This window comes from Gorilla gorilla, chromosome 2 (genome assembly GCF_029281585.2).
Source record: "Gorilla gorilla gorilla isolate KB3781 chromosome 2, NHGRI_mGorGor1-v2.1_pri, whole genome shotgun sequence".
Lineage (NCBI taxonomy): Eukaryota > Metazoa > Chordata > Mammalia > Primates > Hominidae > Gorilla > Gorilla gorilla.
In genome coordinates, this window is record NC_086017.1 from 24289566 (window position 1) to 24308297 (window position 18732).

The window sequence follows — 18732 nt, forward strand, 5'->3', positions numbered from 1 at the left end:
AGGATGGGGAAAGGCATTCTGGTGGCAGGAACAGCCTAAGAGAAGATGCAGAGGTGTGGAATATTTGGCCAGCTCGGTGTGGACCACCGAATGTGGCATTGTCTGGCTCCGAGGAGTGGCAGGCGGGACTCCCCAGGCACAGTCAGGGAGGCCAGGCTTCCACACTTAGACTTGATCTCACAGGCCAATTCTGGACACAAGGATGGTCACATCTGCTCCTGCATTGTGTGTTCCTGGGCCCTTCCCTCCGAGCAGCAGGCAAGGGTGGCCTGAGCGTCAGCCGCTCACCAGCTCTCTCTCTTCCCCTTCTCAGTTTGTTGAAGTCGAAGGACAGATCACATCCTTGGTTGATCTTTACCCATCCTTCCTAAGGAAGGGTTATCGTCGGGAAATCTTCATCGCCTTCGTGTGTAGCATCAGCTACCTGCTGGGGCTGACGATGGTGACGGAGGTAGGTGGCTCTCTCAGCTGTGTTTCAGGCTTGGTGCTCCAATGCCCTCCTCAAGGCCATAGTGGAGGCAGCAGCTGGGTGAGAGGGCCAGGCAGGGGCTTCATCTCCCAGCCCCACCCAATTCAGGGGTCCTGCTTGGACCAACACTGGGGGCAGCACGAGGGGGCTCAGGAACCCACAGCTGACCCAAACTACCCAATTATTTTGCCTGTTGCTGTGGCAACACTGTGACCACCCGCTGCCCTCTGTCCCCGGAAGAGGATCTTCAGCTGAAATCCATTTCACAACAACTCTGTTCACCCCTGACTGTGTGCCCTTCTCAGGCCTGGAGGTGGGGTGGAGACATTCTCAAGGGTAAACGCAGGCCTCCCAGGAAATACCACAGCACCACGTAGAGGTACACCACCTTGCAGGTCACCTGCCACAGGACCGAGTCCTGGTGGGTATGGGTTGATAGGGGGCACATACACTATTCAGAGGGTGAGCAGGGGCCAGGAGGAGGGGCAATTTCAGATGCAGACAAGGGAAGCAAAGAGCAGAAGGGAACAGGAACGTCTAAGACGTGTCTAGCAAGAGGCAAGCCAGGTGAGATAAAGATTGTACTAAGAATGGAAGCCTAGCATCAAAGCCAGGGCACACGCTCTCCTGCATGCCCCCACCCGCCACCTCCCCTGTTCCCCAGGAATGGGTCCCATTTAACAGTTCTCCGAAAACCCAATTCAGGGCTTCACTTCACCATTTTTCCTTACCAGAAGTAAAAGTGTTTTTCTGGAGGTATTTGTAAGAACCCCTACCCTGGAAGTCAGATTTTAGGGCCACTCACTGAGCAGCTGGGTGACCCTGGAGTCTTCTCTGTCAGCTGCACTTGGTGTGAAGCACCTCCTTGGGAAGCAGGCTCCCGTGGACCCATCATTTTGCTTTCATTTATCTGTATGTGTGTTTTTAATTACATTTGTCAAACATGAAGTTGAGCATCTTTTTGTATATTTATCTGGTCATCAGAGTCTTTGCCCATTTTTCTCTTGGGTTTTTTTATCTTATTGATATGCCAGAGCTCTTTGTATATGAAAGAAATTGGAGACCAGGTAGGAAATCGACCTTCTGTGGTTTTTTTCTTCACAGGGTGGCATGTATGTGTTTCAGCTCTTTGACTACTATGCAGCTAGCGGTGTATGCCTTTTGTGGGTTGCATTCTTTGAATGTTTTGTTATTGCCTGGATATATGGTGAGTACAGATTTTTTCATGTCCTTCCTCAAGGTTCTCCTTTGGGCTTCTCTACTTAGAAGCTTCAGAAGCAGAGAATACTAACAGGAATTCAATTTGAGTTGAACAGTAGGCCCTCCCTACCTAGACTACACAAATAATCTCACTGTAGCCACACTGAAGATCCTCCTGGTGCTAAAGGTGTGAGGTGTGACTGGATGTTTTCACAGATTCAGAACTTGGTTGTGCAGGACCTGGAATGCTCCTTTTTTATCTCCTTGAGGCCTTGGGTTTGAGTTTGGGCTGTGCCTAAGATTGCACACCTAGGGTTTGGAGTGTGCCTCAGATTGCCAGAAAAATACAAGATGCAGAGTTATATTTGAATTTCATGTAAATGTCTGTTTTTGCCACACTTGTATATCCACGGTGTGGAGATGCAGAGGCCTGGATCAGGTCCCAGAGACCCCACTCATGGCCCCTGAGCTGCTGCTGGCCTTGAACGCTGTGTCAGAAAATGTCCCCCTCTGTCTCTTGCAGGAGGTGATAACCTTTATGATGGTATTGAGGACATGATTGGCTATCGGCCCGGGCCCTGGATGAAGTACAGCTGGGCTGTGATCACTCCAGTTCTCTGTGTTGTGAGTTCCATTTCTGTGGCTCTGGCTGGTGGCCTCTTCTCCCTGGGGCTTGACATTTTCACCCGCTAAACCACCTTTCATGCAGCATCTGTTCAGCGTGGGCTTTTAATAAACCCAGCTTCAGCGCTGCCTGGGAGAGGGGAGGAAGGCTGCTCCAGGGAGTTAGCTTGAGTTGAGTTTTGAAGGATAAGTAGGAATTTGTCAGAAGTAGAAAACAAGAAGGGCATTTCTGGCAGAGGAGCCAGCCTGTGCGGGGCCAAGGCATCCTAAAAGAAGAGGGTGTATCTGGAACATGTTGAGAAATCCAGGGGATCCAGAATTGAAAGCACATTCTTTCCCCAAACCTTCCAGAGCGCATGAGCTCTGTTTGGGTCACTGGGGAAGTAGAGGGGCCTTTGGGATATCTAGTAGAGAGGTCATAGACATTGGAAATGGGGTGTTTCCATGGAGAGGAGAGGGTAGTAGCTTAGAGAGGGGAAGTCCTGGGTTCTCCCAAGGATAGGGAAGCTTTGGACTCACCCAGGCCCAAGGGTATCAGTGTGCCACGTTGTTCTTCCCACGAGGATGCTCTCGCCCACCATGTTGGAGTTGGCCTTGGCACCTGCCCATGCAGTCTGCTTCATGGTCCCACTCCAAGGTGCCAGTGAGTGGAATTCCTCCATGGCAAAGCCGTCAGGGTTTGCAATCACTTGCGATCATTGGAGCTTATTGCCAGGGAGACCACATCCATCCTGCCATTCACGGCTCCACTATGGGGAGCACAAATGGCCCAATATTCCTTGGATTTAGGAGACAGGTGCTGAGGACAAATAGGCCCTCCCCTCCGTGACATGCTGTCAGGCCAGACTAAGTCAATGTTGCTGTTAACTCATGGTATGACCTCAAGCAAGTCAATTCCCTCTGTGAGCCTCAGTTTCCCCACTTGTAAAACCAGGAGACTGTGAAGGAGGACCCGGTGGCAGCTGACGACCTTAGACTGTTACTGTTATTTAATATGCATATGAAGCCTTTTCCTCTGAAGTGCAGACTTTTCTCCCACAAAAATAAGTAATGGTAAGAGCCAGTAACCACAACAATTGGCGAGTTTATCGTTGGAGATGAGTTTAGTTGGCCCACCTGTGTTCTCATCCTGGTTTAATGTTTGCTTGTGGGCAGCTCTTCTCACCTCGGTTTCCTTATCTCTCTCCCCAAGGAGCTGGATACGTCAGAGATAGGCTGCATTCCCAGGTGGTGAGATGAGGTCACCCTCATGGAGAGGAATGGGAAACAGGCAGGCACTGGCTGCAAGCTCCTCCTGCTTGGGAGGGCCCAGGGCAGCATCTCTTGGGACTCACTCATCTGAGCCACAGCCCTACACGTAGGGACGGGAACAACAGCAGGGCCAGACGTGCAGTTGGTGCCCAGTAAAAGATGCCTGCAGGCTAGTGCTCTCCCTTGCCCATCACCGACTCTGCTTTAGAAAGATGCATCTTCCTGTCAAATCCCAGTTACTAGGTGTTGAAGAGTTAGGCCATTTTCACATTATGGAACAATCCGAGGCCACCCTGGGCCCTCCTCAGAGATGCTGTCATTCTGACTAGAAGCAGAAGCCCCAGGAGCCCCCAGCCAGCCTTAGGTGCTCTTCTCACAGGGAAAGGTGGGCTTTGCTCCCTTTAGAGGCACAGGGCTGACCCCACCCCACCATTCATGCATGCTGATGGCCACTAGCCATTAGCATGGACCCAGGGCTGGGCTGTGGACACCGAACAGGGCAAGGCCCAGGTGCCCAGGCCCCTGCTGCTGGTGGCTCAGAGATAGAGATGGAGGGTGGCAGTGGGGGAAGAAAGGCTTTCATCTACGCTGCTAGCACTTATGGTGCACTTGTTATATGTACCTGGAGCTGCACTGGGTGTTAAAGAAATAGGACAAGACACACACATTCCTACTCTCAGACTCACAGTCTGGCAGAACACGTGTGCCCAAGAGATGGTTACAACCACTCGCTTTCTGGAAGGAGAGGTATGGGTGGTGCCTGGGCAAGTAAGGCAGGCCCAGTGGAGCCAAGTTAGGATGAGAAGAAGATGTGGGGGAAAGAGGGCCAGGCAGAGGAAACAGCCCCTGCCGAGACCCAGCGTTCAGTGACAGAGGAGCTAGAAGGAATTCTTCAGGGTGGCTGGAGTGTGGACACGGAGGGAGAGCTGAGGCAGATGAGGGAGGAAGGGGTACAGCTTCTGCTGACACTCCAGGCTGCACCGAGGAGTTTGGGCTGCATCTGCTGGCACTGGGAGCCACAGAAGGGTTTTGAGCAGGGAAACGACTTACTGTGTTTTTACCGGGGCGGGGGGGATCCTTATGGCAGCAGAGAGGGTTGTGAGTTCTGAGCCAGTCCTTTCCCAAGGAGAGAGACCCTTCCTTCGGGTTGAGGCCAGTCCTAGTCCCAGAAGCCCCCATCCCCTGATGCCCAGGACCCCTTTCCTGACTGCCCCCGTCTCTCCGCAGGGATGTTTCATCTTCTCGCTCGTCAAGTACGTACCCCTGACCTACAACAAAACATACGTGTACCCCAACTGGGCCATTGGGCTGGGCTGGAGCCTGGCCCTTTCCTCCATGCTCTGCGTTCCCTTGGTCATCGTCATCCGCCTCTGCCAGACTGAGGGGCCGTTCCTTGTGGTAAGTGCTTGGGCCCAGGGCCAGGGGGGGTGGGAGGCGCGAGGCCAAAGGTGATTGTTGTCAGTTTGCTGCGTGATCTTAGGCAAGTCACCTGCCCTCTCTGAGCCATAGTTCCCTCACCCATCCAGTGGTTCAGCTTATGGGCAGGAGAGTGCATTGTGGGAAGACGGGAAGCAAGTACAGTTCACATGGGAGAAGGCTTTATGGAGACATTGGAAGCCGGGCTGTGGGGTGAGGAGGAACTTGCCAGATGGAGAATGTGAGAGGGAAGGTGTTCCTGGTGTTGGCAGGGTTGGGGTGGGCAGTGAGGCTGGAGAGGTGACTGTAGCTCTGGATGCCAAGCTAAGAGCTGGGGCTTTATCCTGGGACCAGTGGGGCCATGTTCCTGAAGCGGTAGGACAAAGCCAGGAGCCTAGGGAGGAAGCCTGAGCCCTACCCAGATGCCTTCTCTTATTGAGGAGCCAAATTTAGGATCATCCCAGCCCATGCTGGGGTCTTCTCCGGATCTGTGGCGGCAGCCAGACCTCTGCCTCGGTGCCTGCTGGGGCCTCCCCTGGCCCCACCTACCTTCAGCCTCCTCTCAGAAATTCCTCCAACAGCCCTGGAGATCCCAGGCCCTGGCAAAGGCCCGACTCTTTCCAAGAAATTCTTTTCTCAGAATCTCCCTTAACCTTTTGAGCTTGGGCTGGCTCCAAGAGTGCACTGTTTTGTTCTGGGCTCTTTTTATTGTTATTCTCTTTTAAAAATCTGGAGCCAGGATGTCCTGGGGCCCTGGCTCCCTGCTGGGCTGGGTCCTGTTTCCTCCTGGGCAGGGGACTGGCCTGGAGGTGGTGCTGGTGGCAGGGGAGGGAGGGGAGACTGAGGAAGCTGGCAGGGCAGGAGGAAATCCTTGAAACTGGGGAGGCCCCTGGGGTTATCCTGGAGCTTTTGACCCATTCTATTTTTTCAGAGGACAGAGGGCAGGACCCCAACCAGTCTTTAGCCAGAATGCTAAATGGCCCTATGAGCTGTTAACAGACTGAAATACTGGGCCTGGGGACAGACAGGGAACAGTGACTGTCCCGAGCCCTCCAGGTGCCCCCACAATACTCCAGGCCAACCCAACCAGAATTTCCAGAATGTCCTTACTGTCCAGAAGCCAAAGGGTTCATTAGGGCACAGCAAGGGGTCTCTAAAGGTTCTGATTGGTCTAGGGGTCTCTGCTCTGATTGGTGAGTGCCCAAAGCAATTACATACCATTGGTTCGGGGGGACACCCAACAGGTCACTAACTTGGTGTCCTTCAAAGCCTCATTTTAAAATATTGGTCCAGCCCACATTTAGAAGTTTGGGTGGAGTGGGGTTGGCATGGGGGAAAGAGGTGGGGGAGTGGGTGAGGGCAGGCTTCACCCCACACTGGTACCCTGTCCTCCTGTGCCAATCTGACTTCACCAAAGGCCCCTCTGAAGGCAGTTGAGCCACCATCTGTCTATCTTTCTTTATGTGCCCCTCAGGGGCTCCCACCTGCACAAGTCATCAAGGTGTCCTCCCAGCCATGAGCTTCTCTCTGAGCCAGGTTCTGGCAAACCCAGATCTCTGTCCCAGGATGGTTCCAGCTCTGCCTGAGCCTCCTGTGTAGGCAGAGCCCCAAGTGGCTGCCTGGGGGTTTGACTCTCCTCCACCCTCCCAGGTACAGCCCATTGTATGGATGTGGAGAGGCAAAGTGATGGAGGGAGAGCTGGCAGGTGGCTCAGGTGAGGGAAGTCATGGGGGTAGGGCTGGGAGCAAACTGGAGAAGGTGCTACAAGGAGGGGACCTGGGCCCGGAGTTGCCAGATCTTGCAGCTTTTCAAGAAAAGATGGAAAACTGGATTTAAAAACAAAAAAAATAGAGACAGGGTCTTGCTCCTTTGCCCAGGCTGGAGTGCAGTGGCTCAATCACAGCCTCAAATTCCTGGGCTCAAGCAATCCTCTTTCCTCAGCCTCCCGAGTAACTTGGACTACAGGCACGTACCACCATGCCTGGCTAATTTTTAATTTTTTTTTTTTAAGAGTTAGGGTCTCACTGTGTTGCCCAGACTGCCTTTAAATCCTGACCTTGAGCGATCCTCCTGCTTCCCAAAGTGCTGGGATTACCGAAAACTGGGTTTTTAAATGAAATACTGTAGCTTTTAATAAGCAGCTTTTAAAAATTTGTAACATACCTAAGTTGAATATAAATGCCTAGAAAGAGGGCTTGTTGTTTTGTTTGTTTGTCTTTCAACTGCTGGCCTATTCAAGTCTCTGAGCTGACAGTTGGCAAGAGGTGGACTGGGGAGTGGGAGTCTGGTTGAGTCCCAGTTCTGACATGGATTTTCTGGGTATCCTTGGAGAGGGACACTCAACCAACTGTGAGGACAAAACTCACCCTGCTCAGGAGTGATCTAGAATTCCCATGCAGCTCCTATCTCTTGGAAGGGCAGCTCAAATGCGAGCAAGGTTCTCCAAGCCCTTAAGATGTAAACCCTGCTGGGAGGACCGGATGCCTTCAGGAAACTAGGGAAGACCTGTCTCTGCAAGAAGGCAGGAAGTGTAGCTTATGGGAGGCTGAGGAGTTTGGAGTTTCTCCTTGGGGAAGGTGGGAGCCATGGAGGCTGAAGACAGTTGTCCAACTCAGGGCATACAAATGAGAGGAACTCAACTGCTGCTTTGCAAGGCAGAGAAATCAGAGGGAGAGAATCACGGGGAGGCATATTTTAGTTCCATAGAAGAGAAAAAGCACATGAAGGTTGAGTCCCCCGTCCCTGTAGGAACGTAAGCAGGGGTTTGGCCAAGGAGGGAAACCGCCAACAGGAATTCCGCCTTGAGTCAGGGCCTAGCGAGACCTTAGGAGCGCCTTAGTTCAATTCCGTTATTTCCAAAAAGGACAAAAACAGGAGATCAGAGAGGGTGTGAGTTTACCAAAGACCAAACAGCACATGAGCCAATTCAGGAGGAGGCAGATGGCCCTGGCAAAGGGGAGACCAGGCCGCCTGACGTTTCCCCCCTCACTCCTGTCATCCTTCTCCAGAGAGTCAAGTACCTGCTGACCCCAAGGGAACCCAACCGCTGGGCTGTGGAGCGCGAGGGAGCCACACCTTACAACTCTCGCACCGTCATGAACGGCGCTCTCGTGAAACCGACCCACATCATTGTGGAGACCATGATGTGAGCTCTCTCGGGTCGACGGGGCCGGCGGCTTTCCTGCTGTTTACTAACATTAGATTCTCATAGGACCAGGTTTACAGAGCTTTATATTTGCACTAGGAGTTTTTTTTTTTTTTTTTTTTGGTAATTGTCACAGAAAATGTAATTGTGGGTATGTGTGCGTGCGTGTGTGTGTGTGTGTGTATCGTGTGTGTGTGTTTTGTTTTGATTTGGGGGATATTTTGTACAAAAAGAAAACCCACGGGAAGATGTCCGTGGAGAGGCAGAGCTTTCATACTGAATTAGATGTATTTTATGGGAATTTGGTAAATTTTTCTTTGTATTTTTTTTTACATATAAGTATATATACACTTAGAGATTGTCGTATACTTTTACCACTTGAATTGATCTTCTTGCCAGCAATAGATCTCATTTTCAAAAGCAATTCTTCGGTGCTGTGTAGCTGGCAGAAAGTTCTGTCCAGTAAACGCAGGATGGAATTTTCCTGGGACTCTACACCCATCTTAAGGTGGTATACCTTCCAAATCCTGGTTCAGATGGAAGAAATAGCAGGAGAGAGGACCCATTAGCTGGCAGACCCAGGGGGAAGAAAGGAGGGCTGTGAGGAGATACCTCATTAAACTTGGCTTAGTGAAGAAGAGAGATGCCAAAGGAATGAACCAACCTTTGGCATCTCTCTTCACATAAAGGAGACTGGCTGAAGCTGAATGAGGAGGCCCTATAGCAGAAGTCTGATTCTAAGAGCAGTAGAAACTTGTACCAGAAGCAAAATCCCACTTTTAATTTTGAGATGGTGAGTGGACAGTCAGTAGACCGTCAGAACCACTGGCCAGAGAGGGAGCTGCTAGAGATCCAAGAAGGCTGGCAGGAATGAGGCTCACAACTCAGCCTCGCAAGAGGTGGCAAAGGCACAGGAGGCCACAGTCCTTCCTGGGGCATTCCAGGCAGAGAAGGAGCAGAGGCTCTCCCGGCAGGAGCTGGGGTCTCAGGGCTCAGATGAGTCTGTTGCATTTGAATGGGGTCATAGCAGGTTCTGGCCATTCCCCAAGCAACATCTCAGCATCTCTTAAAGTTGCCTGCAGGAATGAAGCATGACATACCTGTTGAGGGACTAGGGGAGTGGTGGGGAGGTGAGTGGACCAAAGGATATAGGCCCCAGGCATGCAGATGGGCCCGGTGTTGGGGAGGGGTGCTTTCTTTCCTCATCTCCCCACTCCCCACTCTCAGCCTGGGAGACTCCTGCCAAGCCCTCATTAAAGATGCCACCCTGGGCTGCCCTGGCACCTAGCAAGGCACACCAAGAACAGCTTTTGAGTCTGGATCCTCCACCGGGGGAAGTGCTCCCAGTTCAGAACAAGGGCAGCCCGTGGTGCTGACCTAGGATATAACAAAGCTCTTCACTTCAAAACCCCTGCAATAGCTGGGTTTACAGACATTTACCACCTGGGGAGCCAAAAGAGAAGGCCTAGGAGAGTTTTCTAGAAGGTTGGGATTGTCAGGGTCCTGGCCCCCCAGAACTGGCTTGATCAAGGGCCTTATGTGGAGCAGAGGTTGTCTCTGAACCAGGAGAGAAGGTACTATACCTTTCAAATCCCCAGGGCAGACACACCCCCACCCAGCCCCTATTTGGACCTAAACTGTGCCATTTGAACAGTCACTTCCAAGCTCAGTCTAAATGAAACCGAAACATGACCACGCACAAAGGCAGTCACTGCCTCGAGGGGTGCAGACCGCAGAATTTTCACAGCAGGGGCTCTTGGAACCCTGGAAACCCCCTTCTTAAATTTGGGAGGAGGAGTACGCCTTTGGTGTCCCCCTCCCAAGGGGCAATTCTGAACCCCATCTTTGGCAGGCATACATATTTCACTGTTTCCAAAGCTATCTACTCTGCCAAACAACACCCAGTCCTATTCCAAACTCTCAACGATTCTATCTTGTTCCTGTTTTTCTATGTATTTATGGTTGCCGTTTGTGTCTGATTTGATTTTACTGTTTTTTCCCTGATTTTATGGAGTAGCATTGTGACCTGTTTTCCTTTGTCTTATATAACTTTAGTAAACTAACCACTGTCAATGATTGAGGGCAGGTGGCACGTGGGGAAGAGGGGACTTGGCACGCAGTGGCTACCTGGGCATTTGTGGTCATTTCAGTCTCCATCTCCCCAGCGGGGGCTCCCTGGGTGAAAGGCCACAGTATTTTGGGTTGGTAGGCAAATTGCAACATTCTGGACATGGCCTGAGGAAGGCCTCTTCTTATAAGATTCTCAGACCAAATTCTAGACCAAAGACACATGCAGACCAAGTCCCCAGGCCCCGCCTGGAAGGAAGGCCAGCCACCTTCCCCAAGTCGTTCCTCAACTCTCCCCAAGGTACCTGTCTCCAATCAGAGCCCTCTCGCCCAGCCAGCCCTGGCTCTGTGTGCAGAGCATAGCTCTGCGAGTACCTGTGTAATAATGCTCAACCTTCATGTCTCCGTATAAACGAAACTTTCCATGAGCGCTCATGACTCTGGTCCACCTGTCTATAGAGAATGGGCAAAGTCCTTCACCTGCTTTCTGCTTGGGATGGGTCAGAAATGCTGATGCCCGCACATAGCCCAGCCAGCCAGATCTGGAAAGGAAGCGAGGGGGTTGTTTAAATCAATTTTTTAAGATGAAGAAGTGGGAGACACTGCGTTGAGATGGGCCATGCTAGGGCCGCAGAGGAGATTTCCTGACGGTCAGGGAGAGAAGGGCCTCCAGGGTCCCCTAACCCAACGCCCTTGTTGTAAATGAGGTAACTGAGGCCCAGGGAGGCACTGTGAGCCAGGAATGGATTTTCTTGAAACAGCTCTAGCTGCAGGTTCTCCGAGGTAGGTGCAGGGAATGGTGAGTGTATAACCAGGGCTGCATCCGGCAACATCCTCAAGGTCTTCCTGACAACCAAAGACAAGCCTTTATGGAAAAGGAAATGCGCTCCCCTCCATGTTCAGGGATGAGGGGAGCAGCAGCAGCCACACTCCCACCATCCTCGCAGAATTGGGCCCATGCTGTGGCTCCGTGAGCTGGGTGACTCCAGCCTCACCTGCACACCCCAGCCCTGCACAGGGCCCTCCTTCCTCCCAGCAGCCCTTGGTGAGCTAGGAATTGAGACCCCTGTTTGTGAAAGAGGGAACTGAGGTGCAGAGAAGCCAGAGGTGTGCCAGATCCTTAGGCAGGATTTAGATGAAGTCGCCCTGGCTCCAGACTGACCCCGAGGCTCTGCGGGGAGTTTCCAGGCAGCAGGAAGTGGCCTTGGATGCTCTCCTTCCAGGACAGCATAACCCCTGGGCCATGTGCAGCTCCTTCACTGCCCCCTGGATCCCCAGCATACCCCCAAAGACAGTGGGGAAACACAAGGGGCGAGCACAGCATGGCCCCTCCAGCCCACTTCAGGGCACTCTTGTATCACCCGGGTACTGCCACACTGGTCCCCCACCCAGCCAGCATCTCCCAGCACAGCCCCTCTCCCTGGGGAAATGCTCTGGGTAGCCAGTCTAAAGGCAGAGGCACCTCACTGCTCCCCGCACCCCACCCCACCCAAGATTCAGACACAAGCCAGGAAAGGACCCAAGAGAAAATCCTTCAAGGTGGCCTGAGGTCCCATCCCTCCCTCAGACCCATGTGGTCCCAGGCCAGGCTGTCTGTGTAGACGCGGTAAATACCACTGTGTGCAAAAATCGAAGTACAAAACCACAAGACTAAACAAAACAAACCCAGAGAGCCAAACTTGTAGAGGTGGGCAGTCCAGAAAGCAGGGGGCAGCCCTCCCCCTTTCCTTCTCTCCCTGACCCTCAGAATATATATTGTTGTAATAGGAAGCATTTTTTCATTGTTCTCTTGTGGGTGTCACTACAGACATGTTCTGGCGTGTTCTCCGAGGGATGGAGCATCCTGTTATATATTTGACTTCAAATTGAGATGTTGGCTTCATTTTTTTTTTTTTTACCCAATTAATCTCCCAATCCCTAGCAACTGTGACTCTGTATTTAGCACAAGAGAAAGCTGAGAACGTGGGTCTTGCCTCCTTCCAGAAATATGTCTGGCTCATCAGGACATTTTTTTAAAACTTCAAAATATTTTTAAGATATTTTAAACTTTTATAAAAAAAAATCAACCAACAAGAGACTTTTCTGAGGAGGAACATTTGTATTTGAACAAGATCCTTGGTGTGTAGTTCAGTCTTGCAGTATACAAGCTTTTGTGTATAAATGTTTTATGATATGATTCCCTGTATTTTGCAGGGGTTTTTTTCTCTTTTGCTTTTTAGATAAATATGTATATCGATATTTTAAATTCATCTTTGCTTTTTTTAGAGGAGTTTGTAATCACCTTATAACATGAAAATAAACATTTCCTTTTTAACATCCAACATGTGTGGGTTGTGTTCTGGTGAGGTATTTCCCCCTCAACGTTTACCAAACGCTTTACATTTTATAAAGGGCTTCTCGTCCAATCCCAGGACGCTTCTCAAAGGTAGGTATTTTCCCAGGTTAGAGGTTCCCACATGGAGGCTCACAGAGGAAGCAGCTTGCTCACTCAGTGGTACACAGCAAGTCCATGAAAGAACCTGGATTCGCACCCGGGCCCACGAGCTCTTGGCTCTACTGGCTCTACTGATTCTACCTGCTACATGCCCAGCCCTGTACAGCTGGGAGATCTGGCAGCAGTCACCTGAGCCTCAGTTTCCCCATCTGGAATAAACCATTGTCCCCATCAAGGCCACCAGGATGATTGGAGGTGATGCTGTTAGCCTTAGGTGCTCACCTGCTGCGGCTTCCTTTTTAGCCTTGGGCTGACCTGCCAGAAGTGCAGAAAGCGGGTGGCGGAGTGGGGGAAAGGGTAGAGGAGGAGCAAACCTGATTGCCCTTCTCCCACTCCCCCACCATCAGGTGCAGGCGCTCATTAATACCCAGTTAGGGGCTCTCTGGGGTCAGAACAGGTCCATGTTTGGGGCAGCCTTCCTGCCAACAGCGCCCCCCACCCTTTGGGATGGACAAACTCGGGAGTCAGTTGAGCCCTTTGCCCAACTAACCAGACAAAATTCTCAGTAACTCATTTATAGACAATGTTAGAATAGAAGACCACCCTACCCCCATTTTCTGGCTCTTTCTTACAGCCTCTGCCTACCTCCCTCCCTCTCTCTATGTGTCCTGGCCATGTGGCTTGTGTTCAAGCCCTGGTTCCATCCCTTACTACCTGTGTGGCCTTGGGCAAGTTACTCAACCTCTCTGTACCTGTTTCCTCATCTGTAATGATGGGACAAGAATAGAGCCCACCTCCGAAGGCAATTGGGAGGATCCAGCAAGCTCTTGCAAAGCGCTTAGAGCAAGGGCTGCTGCCTCCCTTGGCCTTTCCCCTGCCTACACCACTCCCAAGACAGAATACTCGCTTCCTGGAAAGAAGCTCTTCCTCTGCTCACAGAACTGTGGCCTCCCCAGTGGGGCCTGGCCCTGGCCTCTGGGTCCCAGACCCTGCAGCTCACCTGCCCTAGACACTCTCTGGACACTCCAGGGCAGCAGCCAGACCCGAGGCTGCCCTCCTGCCACTACCTTCCCAACCTGGGCTAAAGAGACTCCATATGCAGGCACCACTGCCTGCCTCTGGCTTTCTGCTGCGCAGAGAATCAAATTCGTTCCCCCTACCCAAGCCTTCACGACTGATCCCTGCTACCTCCAACCTAGTCTCCAGCCCCATTCCCCTCCCAGGCCTTCTTTCTCTTCCTTGAGACCGTCAAACTCGTTCCTATCTCAGGGCCTTTGCACTAGCTGTGCCCGCTGCCTGAGACACTCTTCCTCCAGGTCTCCATGGAGGCTGGCTCCTGTCTTCACGTCTCATTGCAAATGTCGCCTCTTGAGAGAAACCCCTCCTAATATTGTGAGCTAAAGCCCCTCACCCTGGTCCCTCTATCCCGTTACTCCCTCGTTTTCTTCGTTGCACTTGATGCCTTTTGAAATAATTATTTCTTTGCTTACTTGTTGATTGTCTGCCTGCCACCAGAATGTGCAGGCATGACCTAAATCTGTCTGACTCATGTTGCCCAGGGGCTGGATGATGGAAGCAAATGACAAACTTTTTGAATTAGTGAATCATCAAAAGCAGGTGAGATGTCACCAGACCCATACAGAAGCTGACTCTTGCCAACCCATGATTTTTTTAAAAAGCAAACTTCTACTCTAGGTGGATTTAAATAATTTTATTTTAAAAAATCATCCCCATGGCACTTACCCCCAAGCCACTGCAACCCCTGGTGGGACAAAGACTTAGACGAGGGCCCCAAACAGAACAGAAGCGGCCTTTGCAATACAGCCCCTTGTGCTTCCCGAGAGCCCTAAGAAAACCCGATGTAGAAAAATACTTTACAAGGAATGTGTTCTAATCTCAGCCAGAGAAAAATACAGCTTTGGGGGAGAGGGCAGGTGGAAGGGGACATGTCACAGGGGCTGTTCCCAAAATGCATAGGCAGGCAGGGCGCTCACTGGGGAAAGGTGTCAGGAAATTTCAAGTCAGGGATGAACCATCCCCATGAGAAGCCAGAAGAAATATTGCATATGAGGAGGCCGGCGTGGCTGGGAGGCCCACCGCGGGCCTGATTGCATACGTTTGGGAGAATGGCAGAGGCCTCAGCCCGAGGAGGGAGAGGGGGTATTAGTTAGAGTCGGGTGCGTCTTCCCTCGCCTGGAGTCCTGGAGTCAATGCAGTTTTCCCAAGCTGAGAGGCCCTGAGAGTGTGTCCTGTCCAGCCCTGTTGCTTAGCAGAGGTCCAGAGAGGCTGAGCCACCTGTCCAAGGTCACACAGCTATGGCTGCTTGCATCCAGAAGCCACACCTCTGCTGTGCTGTCCCTCACCCCCAAAAGTGAGGGCTCTTGGCTTTCACTTGGTGCCCTGTGACAGGTAGACAGTGCCCTTTCACTCTGGGCTGAGTACACGGGAATCCAAGATAACAGAGGCGCTGAGCACCCCAGGCACAAGCATGCAGGGCCCTCAGGGAGGGCACCGAGGGGCAGGGCCCGGGGAAGTGGAGGGGAGGGGAGGGGTAAGGGAGGCAGGCCGCCAGGAGACAGCGTGGGCAGGTCCCCAAGGGGGCCTCGGTGGGTCGGCAGAGATGGTTCTGGCCCTGACCAGGAGGCCTGTGTCTGCTCAGACTGTCCACCCGTGATCGTCCAGAGGGGCTGGGGGGTCCAACCCAGACAGGGTCACACAGCAAACAGGTAACAGACCCAGGGTGAAAAGAACAGACCTCTTGACTCCTCATCTGTTCCCTCAAATGGAAGAGCACTTTTCTGGCCTCCAGGGACCTCAGGTTGGAGATAGATGGAGGTGGGAGTGGGTGCCCCGTTTTCCTGAGACCCCTGTGAGAACTGGGCCAGGCAAAGCACATCCCCAGCCCTGGCTACACCCGCCTGCCCACTCCATCCCAGGCACCACTCCCTAGACCACCAGGGGAGGCCCACACCCTTCTCAAAATGAAGAGGGTCTCTGATTTGTGGACACTGAGGACAATGATTTTAAGGGATGCTGGTGCTTCCAGATTTCAAGTGGGAATAGACTTCTTTGAATAAGCACTTTGGACACCCTCCACTGGGCAAGAGTGTCCCATCTTTTTCTCTGGCCCATTTCTCTCCCATCTCCCTCCCTCTTTCTCCTCTTCCTCCACTGATCTGGCTGTAAAGAGGAGCGCTACCGCCTCACAGGTCCTGCGTCCATCGCTTTTCAATCTTCACTGGATGGCAGGCGAATGGAAGCTCCAGGGTCTTTTGCCCCAAAATGACCCCTCCCACATGGAGGGGCTTGGGCTGAGCGGGCATGCAGATGGGTCAGTGGCCACACGGCCTACAGAAGAAGCAGGAGGGCTGAGAGCCCAAGGCCCATAGAGTCTGCCCAATGGGCCCAGAACCACAGTCTCAAGTCCCAGAAGCTTCAAACTGAGACGCTGAAATGAAAGAATCACCCACTTTCAGAATCAAAGGGCCAGCACTTCCTGGGATCCCAGACGTCCCAACTTAGGAGTCTCATAAGTGGGGACCAGATTCTGGGAATCTCAGAATCTCAGGACTAGCAAGCCCCAAACCCCCATCCTGGAGAAGCGAAGGAGCTGGGCTCCCATCCGAAGCAGCATCCTTCCTGGTGGCCGAGTCTCTAGATGAAGTGGCTCCCCATCAGGAAGCCAACCCCCAAGCGCATGTGCACGCATCATGGGAATGCCTCATGCCCCAATGCATGACTGCGCTGGGGTATCCAGCTCCTGCCTGCTCACCTCCTGTGACCGAGAACTCACTCCTCCTTGCAGCTCATTCCAGCTCCATGGTTTTGCTGGGAGGAAGTGCTCCCTACATCTTCGACCTCTCCAAGGAGGCCCCACAGAGACCTGGGACAGCCCCCAGGCCTCTCTCCTCTCGGCTGAGCAGGCTGTGGCAACCCTTCTTAAGGGAGGCTCCTCTGGGCATCTTGGAGACCCAACTTGGCGAGAGACCCCAGCTGTCACTCCAACTAGGGCAGGACCTCCCTGCCTGGCACCCAGTCACCACAGACCTGGGGAACAGAGACCAAGCATCATCCCAGGCTCAGAGTCTGCCAGACCAACAGATGAATGAGTGGGTGGCCGCTTCTCCAGCCCAGCTACATGTCTGGGAGCCAGGATCTGCCTGGGTGGCCCCTTAGGAGTTCGGCCCACATGCTGACTTCAGAGCATCCGGGGACTGCTGGGGCCTGGCGCTCGGGGGGCCCGGCTGCTGTGTGCTGTGTGCGGGTTGCGGCTGATGACCAGCTCCAAGACATCACCCGCCTCGGCCAGGAGTGGCACCGCCAGGCAGCAGTCGAAGTCCCGTGTACGGACGTGGTTGACCTGCATGGGGCACAAGCAAGGGAACAGAACCGAGGTGTCAGCCCTGCTGCGCTGAAGGGAGCAAGAGGCATGTGATGTCCTAAAGATGGGCCCTGCCCCAGCCTTGACGGAAGCCCTGACATCTCCAGCACCACACACAGAGGAACATTGTTCCTCTAACTCTCTCTCAGTCCTTCTGTTAGGTTTCATCAAAGAGAAAGTCCTAGGAAGGGGCAGGTATACCTTTCATGCCCCTCTAACTCTTGCTTTTCTCCCTTTCTCACATGAAAGAGCAGACCACACACTCAGAGAGCCTCCTGCCTACAACTGTGTGATGTGACATTGTCTTCTTTCTATTTTATTTGCATTTTACACCCACTTTCTATTTCAAAGCAAGGGGTGCAAGATTTTCACTCCTAATGGAGACAAAAAGTTTCCTTTCAAAGTCAATGTAAATTGAAAAAGTGCCATCAATTTAGAGAAAACATGAATTGAGTAAATTTCATATAAATATGGCAAAAAACACACTGAGGGAGCAAAAATAGCCAGGGCATGAGAAGGGGCAGCACGGAGTGCCCAGTACACGATGTCCCACGCTTCCCAGGCTCCTTCACAGTTAGGAAGGTCACATGAGGGGTTTGGTCCATCGGCTGTGAAGCAAGGTGATGAGTGTTGCTTCTGGGTGAAGGCGGAAAAAATCCACGTGTGACTTTCCAGTCTGTTTCCTCTGCTGTGGAGTCTGAGGAGGCCACGTGTCTCAGAGGGTCAATTCCAAGATGGGCGGATGCTCCATCAGCCCCGGGACAGGAAGGCCCCCACCAGCCCACAATGGGCTTGGGGTGTAAGAAAAAAGGTCTGTGTGTGCTCAGCCTCTGAGGCTCAGGGTGCTGGGGCCCGCAATGCAACTTTGGCTAACCTGACTCAGACTTGCATTGTCCTGCCCTCTTCACAGGCGATAGATGCAGGCTCTTTCCCCACCCTCAGGCTAGGAAACAATGCCACCCCCACTATGGAGCCCCTGCCCCAGCATTACCTGCAGGACCCTGTCGAAGGGCCGGAGGCCTCCACGGTGGGCTGGCCCATCAGGGCGCACAGTGTGGACGTAGACACCTTTTTCCAGGAGGCCATCTGAGACGCTGAAACCAAAGTCATGCCGCATGGGGTCCTTGTGCAGGGTCACCTGGAAGCAGAAGGAGGAGGAGGTTCCTGGAACTCTGACCTTTGCCCCCAGCCTCTCACAGTAGCCCAGGTCCTTTGGTCTGGCATTCAGCGCCTCTGGCCAGCCACACCCCCCAGGCTGCAGCACCCTAGCCTCCTGCCCCTGGGCCTTCAGCCACCCCCGCTCCCTGCCAACCTCCCTCAGCAGATGCTCCAGGCCACAACACTCAAGTACAACGGAGCCCTTAGGAGTGACTTCCTTTCAGCCCTTTCTCTGTCCTCTGGCTCTATCAGGGAGGAGGCCTGGCCAGGGCACTGTTACCTCCCCTGACCCTCACTCATTCCCATTTACCAAAGAGCTGCTCAGAGCTTCTGAGGGCCATTGGCTAGGGGTTGTCCTCCTCCGTATCTTTTTTGTTGTTGCTGTTTTCATTTTCGTTTTTGTTTTTGAGATGGAGTCTTGCTCTGTCGCCCAGGCTGGAGTGCAATGGCGTGATCTCAGCTCACTGCAACCTCCGCCTACTGGGTTCAAGCGATTCTTCTGCCTCAGCCTCCCGAATAGCTGGGACTACAGACGCGTGCCACCATGCCCAGCTAATTTTTGTATTTTTAGTAGAGACAGGGTTTCA

At 52.7% G+C, this 18732-nt stretch overlaps 2 protein-coding genes across 8 annotated transcripts in view; one reads left to right on the plus strand and one right to left on the minus strand.

Annotated features, from left to right (window-relative positions):
* The window catches only part of SLC6A6 (solute carrier family 6 member 6), an 87843-nt gene extending 75350 nt beyond the window's left edge, over positions 1 to 12493 (plus strand). For all 3 annotated transcript variants that reach the window (XM_031009224.3, XM_055381073.2, XM_019024308.4), the window contains 5 exons: positions 314 to 451; positions 1574 to 1676; positions 2193 to 2293; positions 4772 to 4942; positions 7969 to 12493. In XM_031009224.3, the coding sequence (XP_030865084.1) occupies positions 314 to 451; positions 1574 to 1676; positions 2193 to 2293; positions 4772 to 4942; positions 7969 to 8109 (654 nt within the window). In that variant the 3' untranslated portion in view covers positions 8110 to 12493. The remainder of the gene's footprint in view (positions 1 to 313; positions 452 to 1573; positions 1677 to 2192; positions 2294 to 4771; positions 4943 to 7968) is intronic.
* Positions 12494 to 14302: 1809 nt separating this feature from the next.
* GRIP2 (glutamate receptor interacting protein 2) overlaps positions 14303 to 18732 on the minus strand; it is a 111958-nt gene continuing 107528 nt past the window's right edge. For all 5 annotated transcript variants that reach the window (XM_063703649.1, XM_055381070.2, XM_055381069.2 and 2 more), the window contains 2 exons: positions 17979 to 18125; positions 14303 to 16966 (listed from right to left, as the gene is read on the minus strand). In XM_063703649.1, the coding sequence (XP_063559719.1) occupies positions 16805 to 16966; positions 17979 to 18125 (309 nt within the window). In that variant the 3' untranslated portion in view covers positions 14303 to 16804. The remainder of the gene's footprint in view (positions 16967 to 17978; positions 18126 to 18732) is intronic.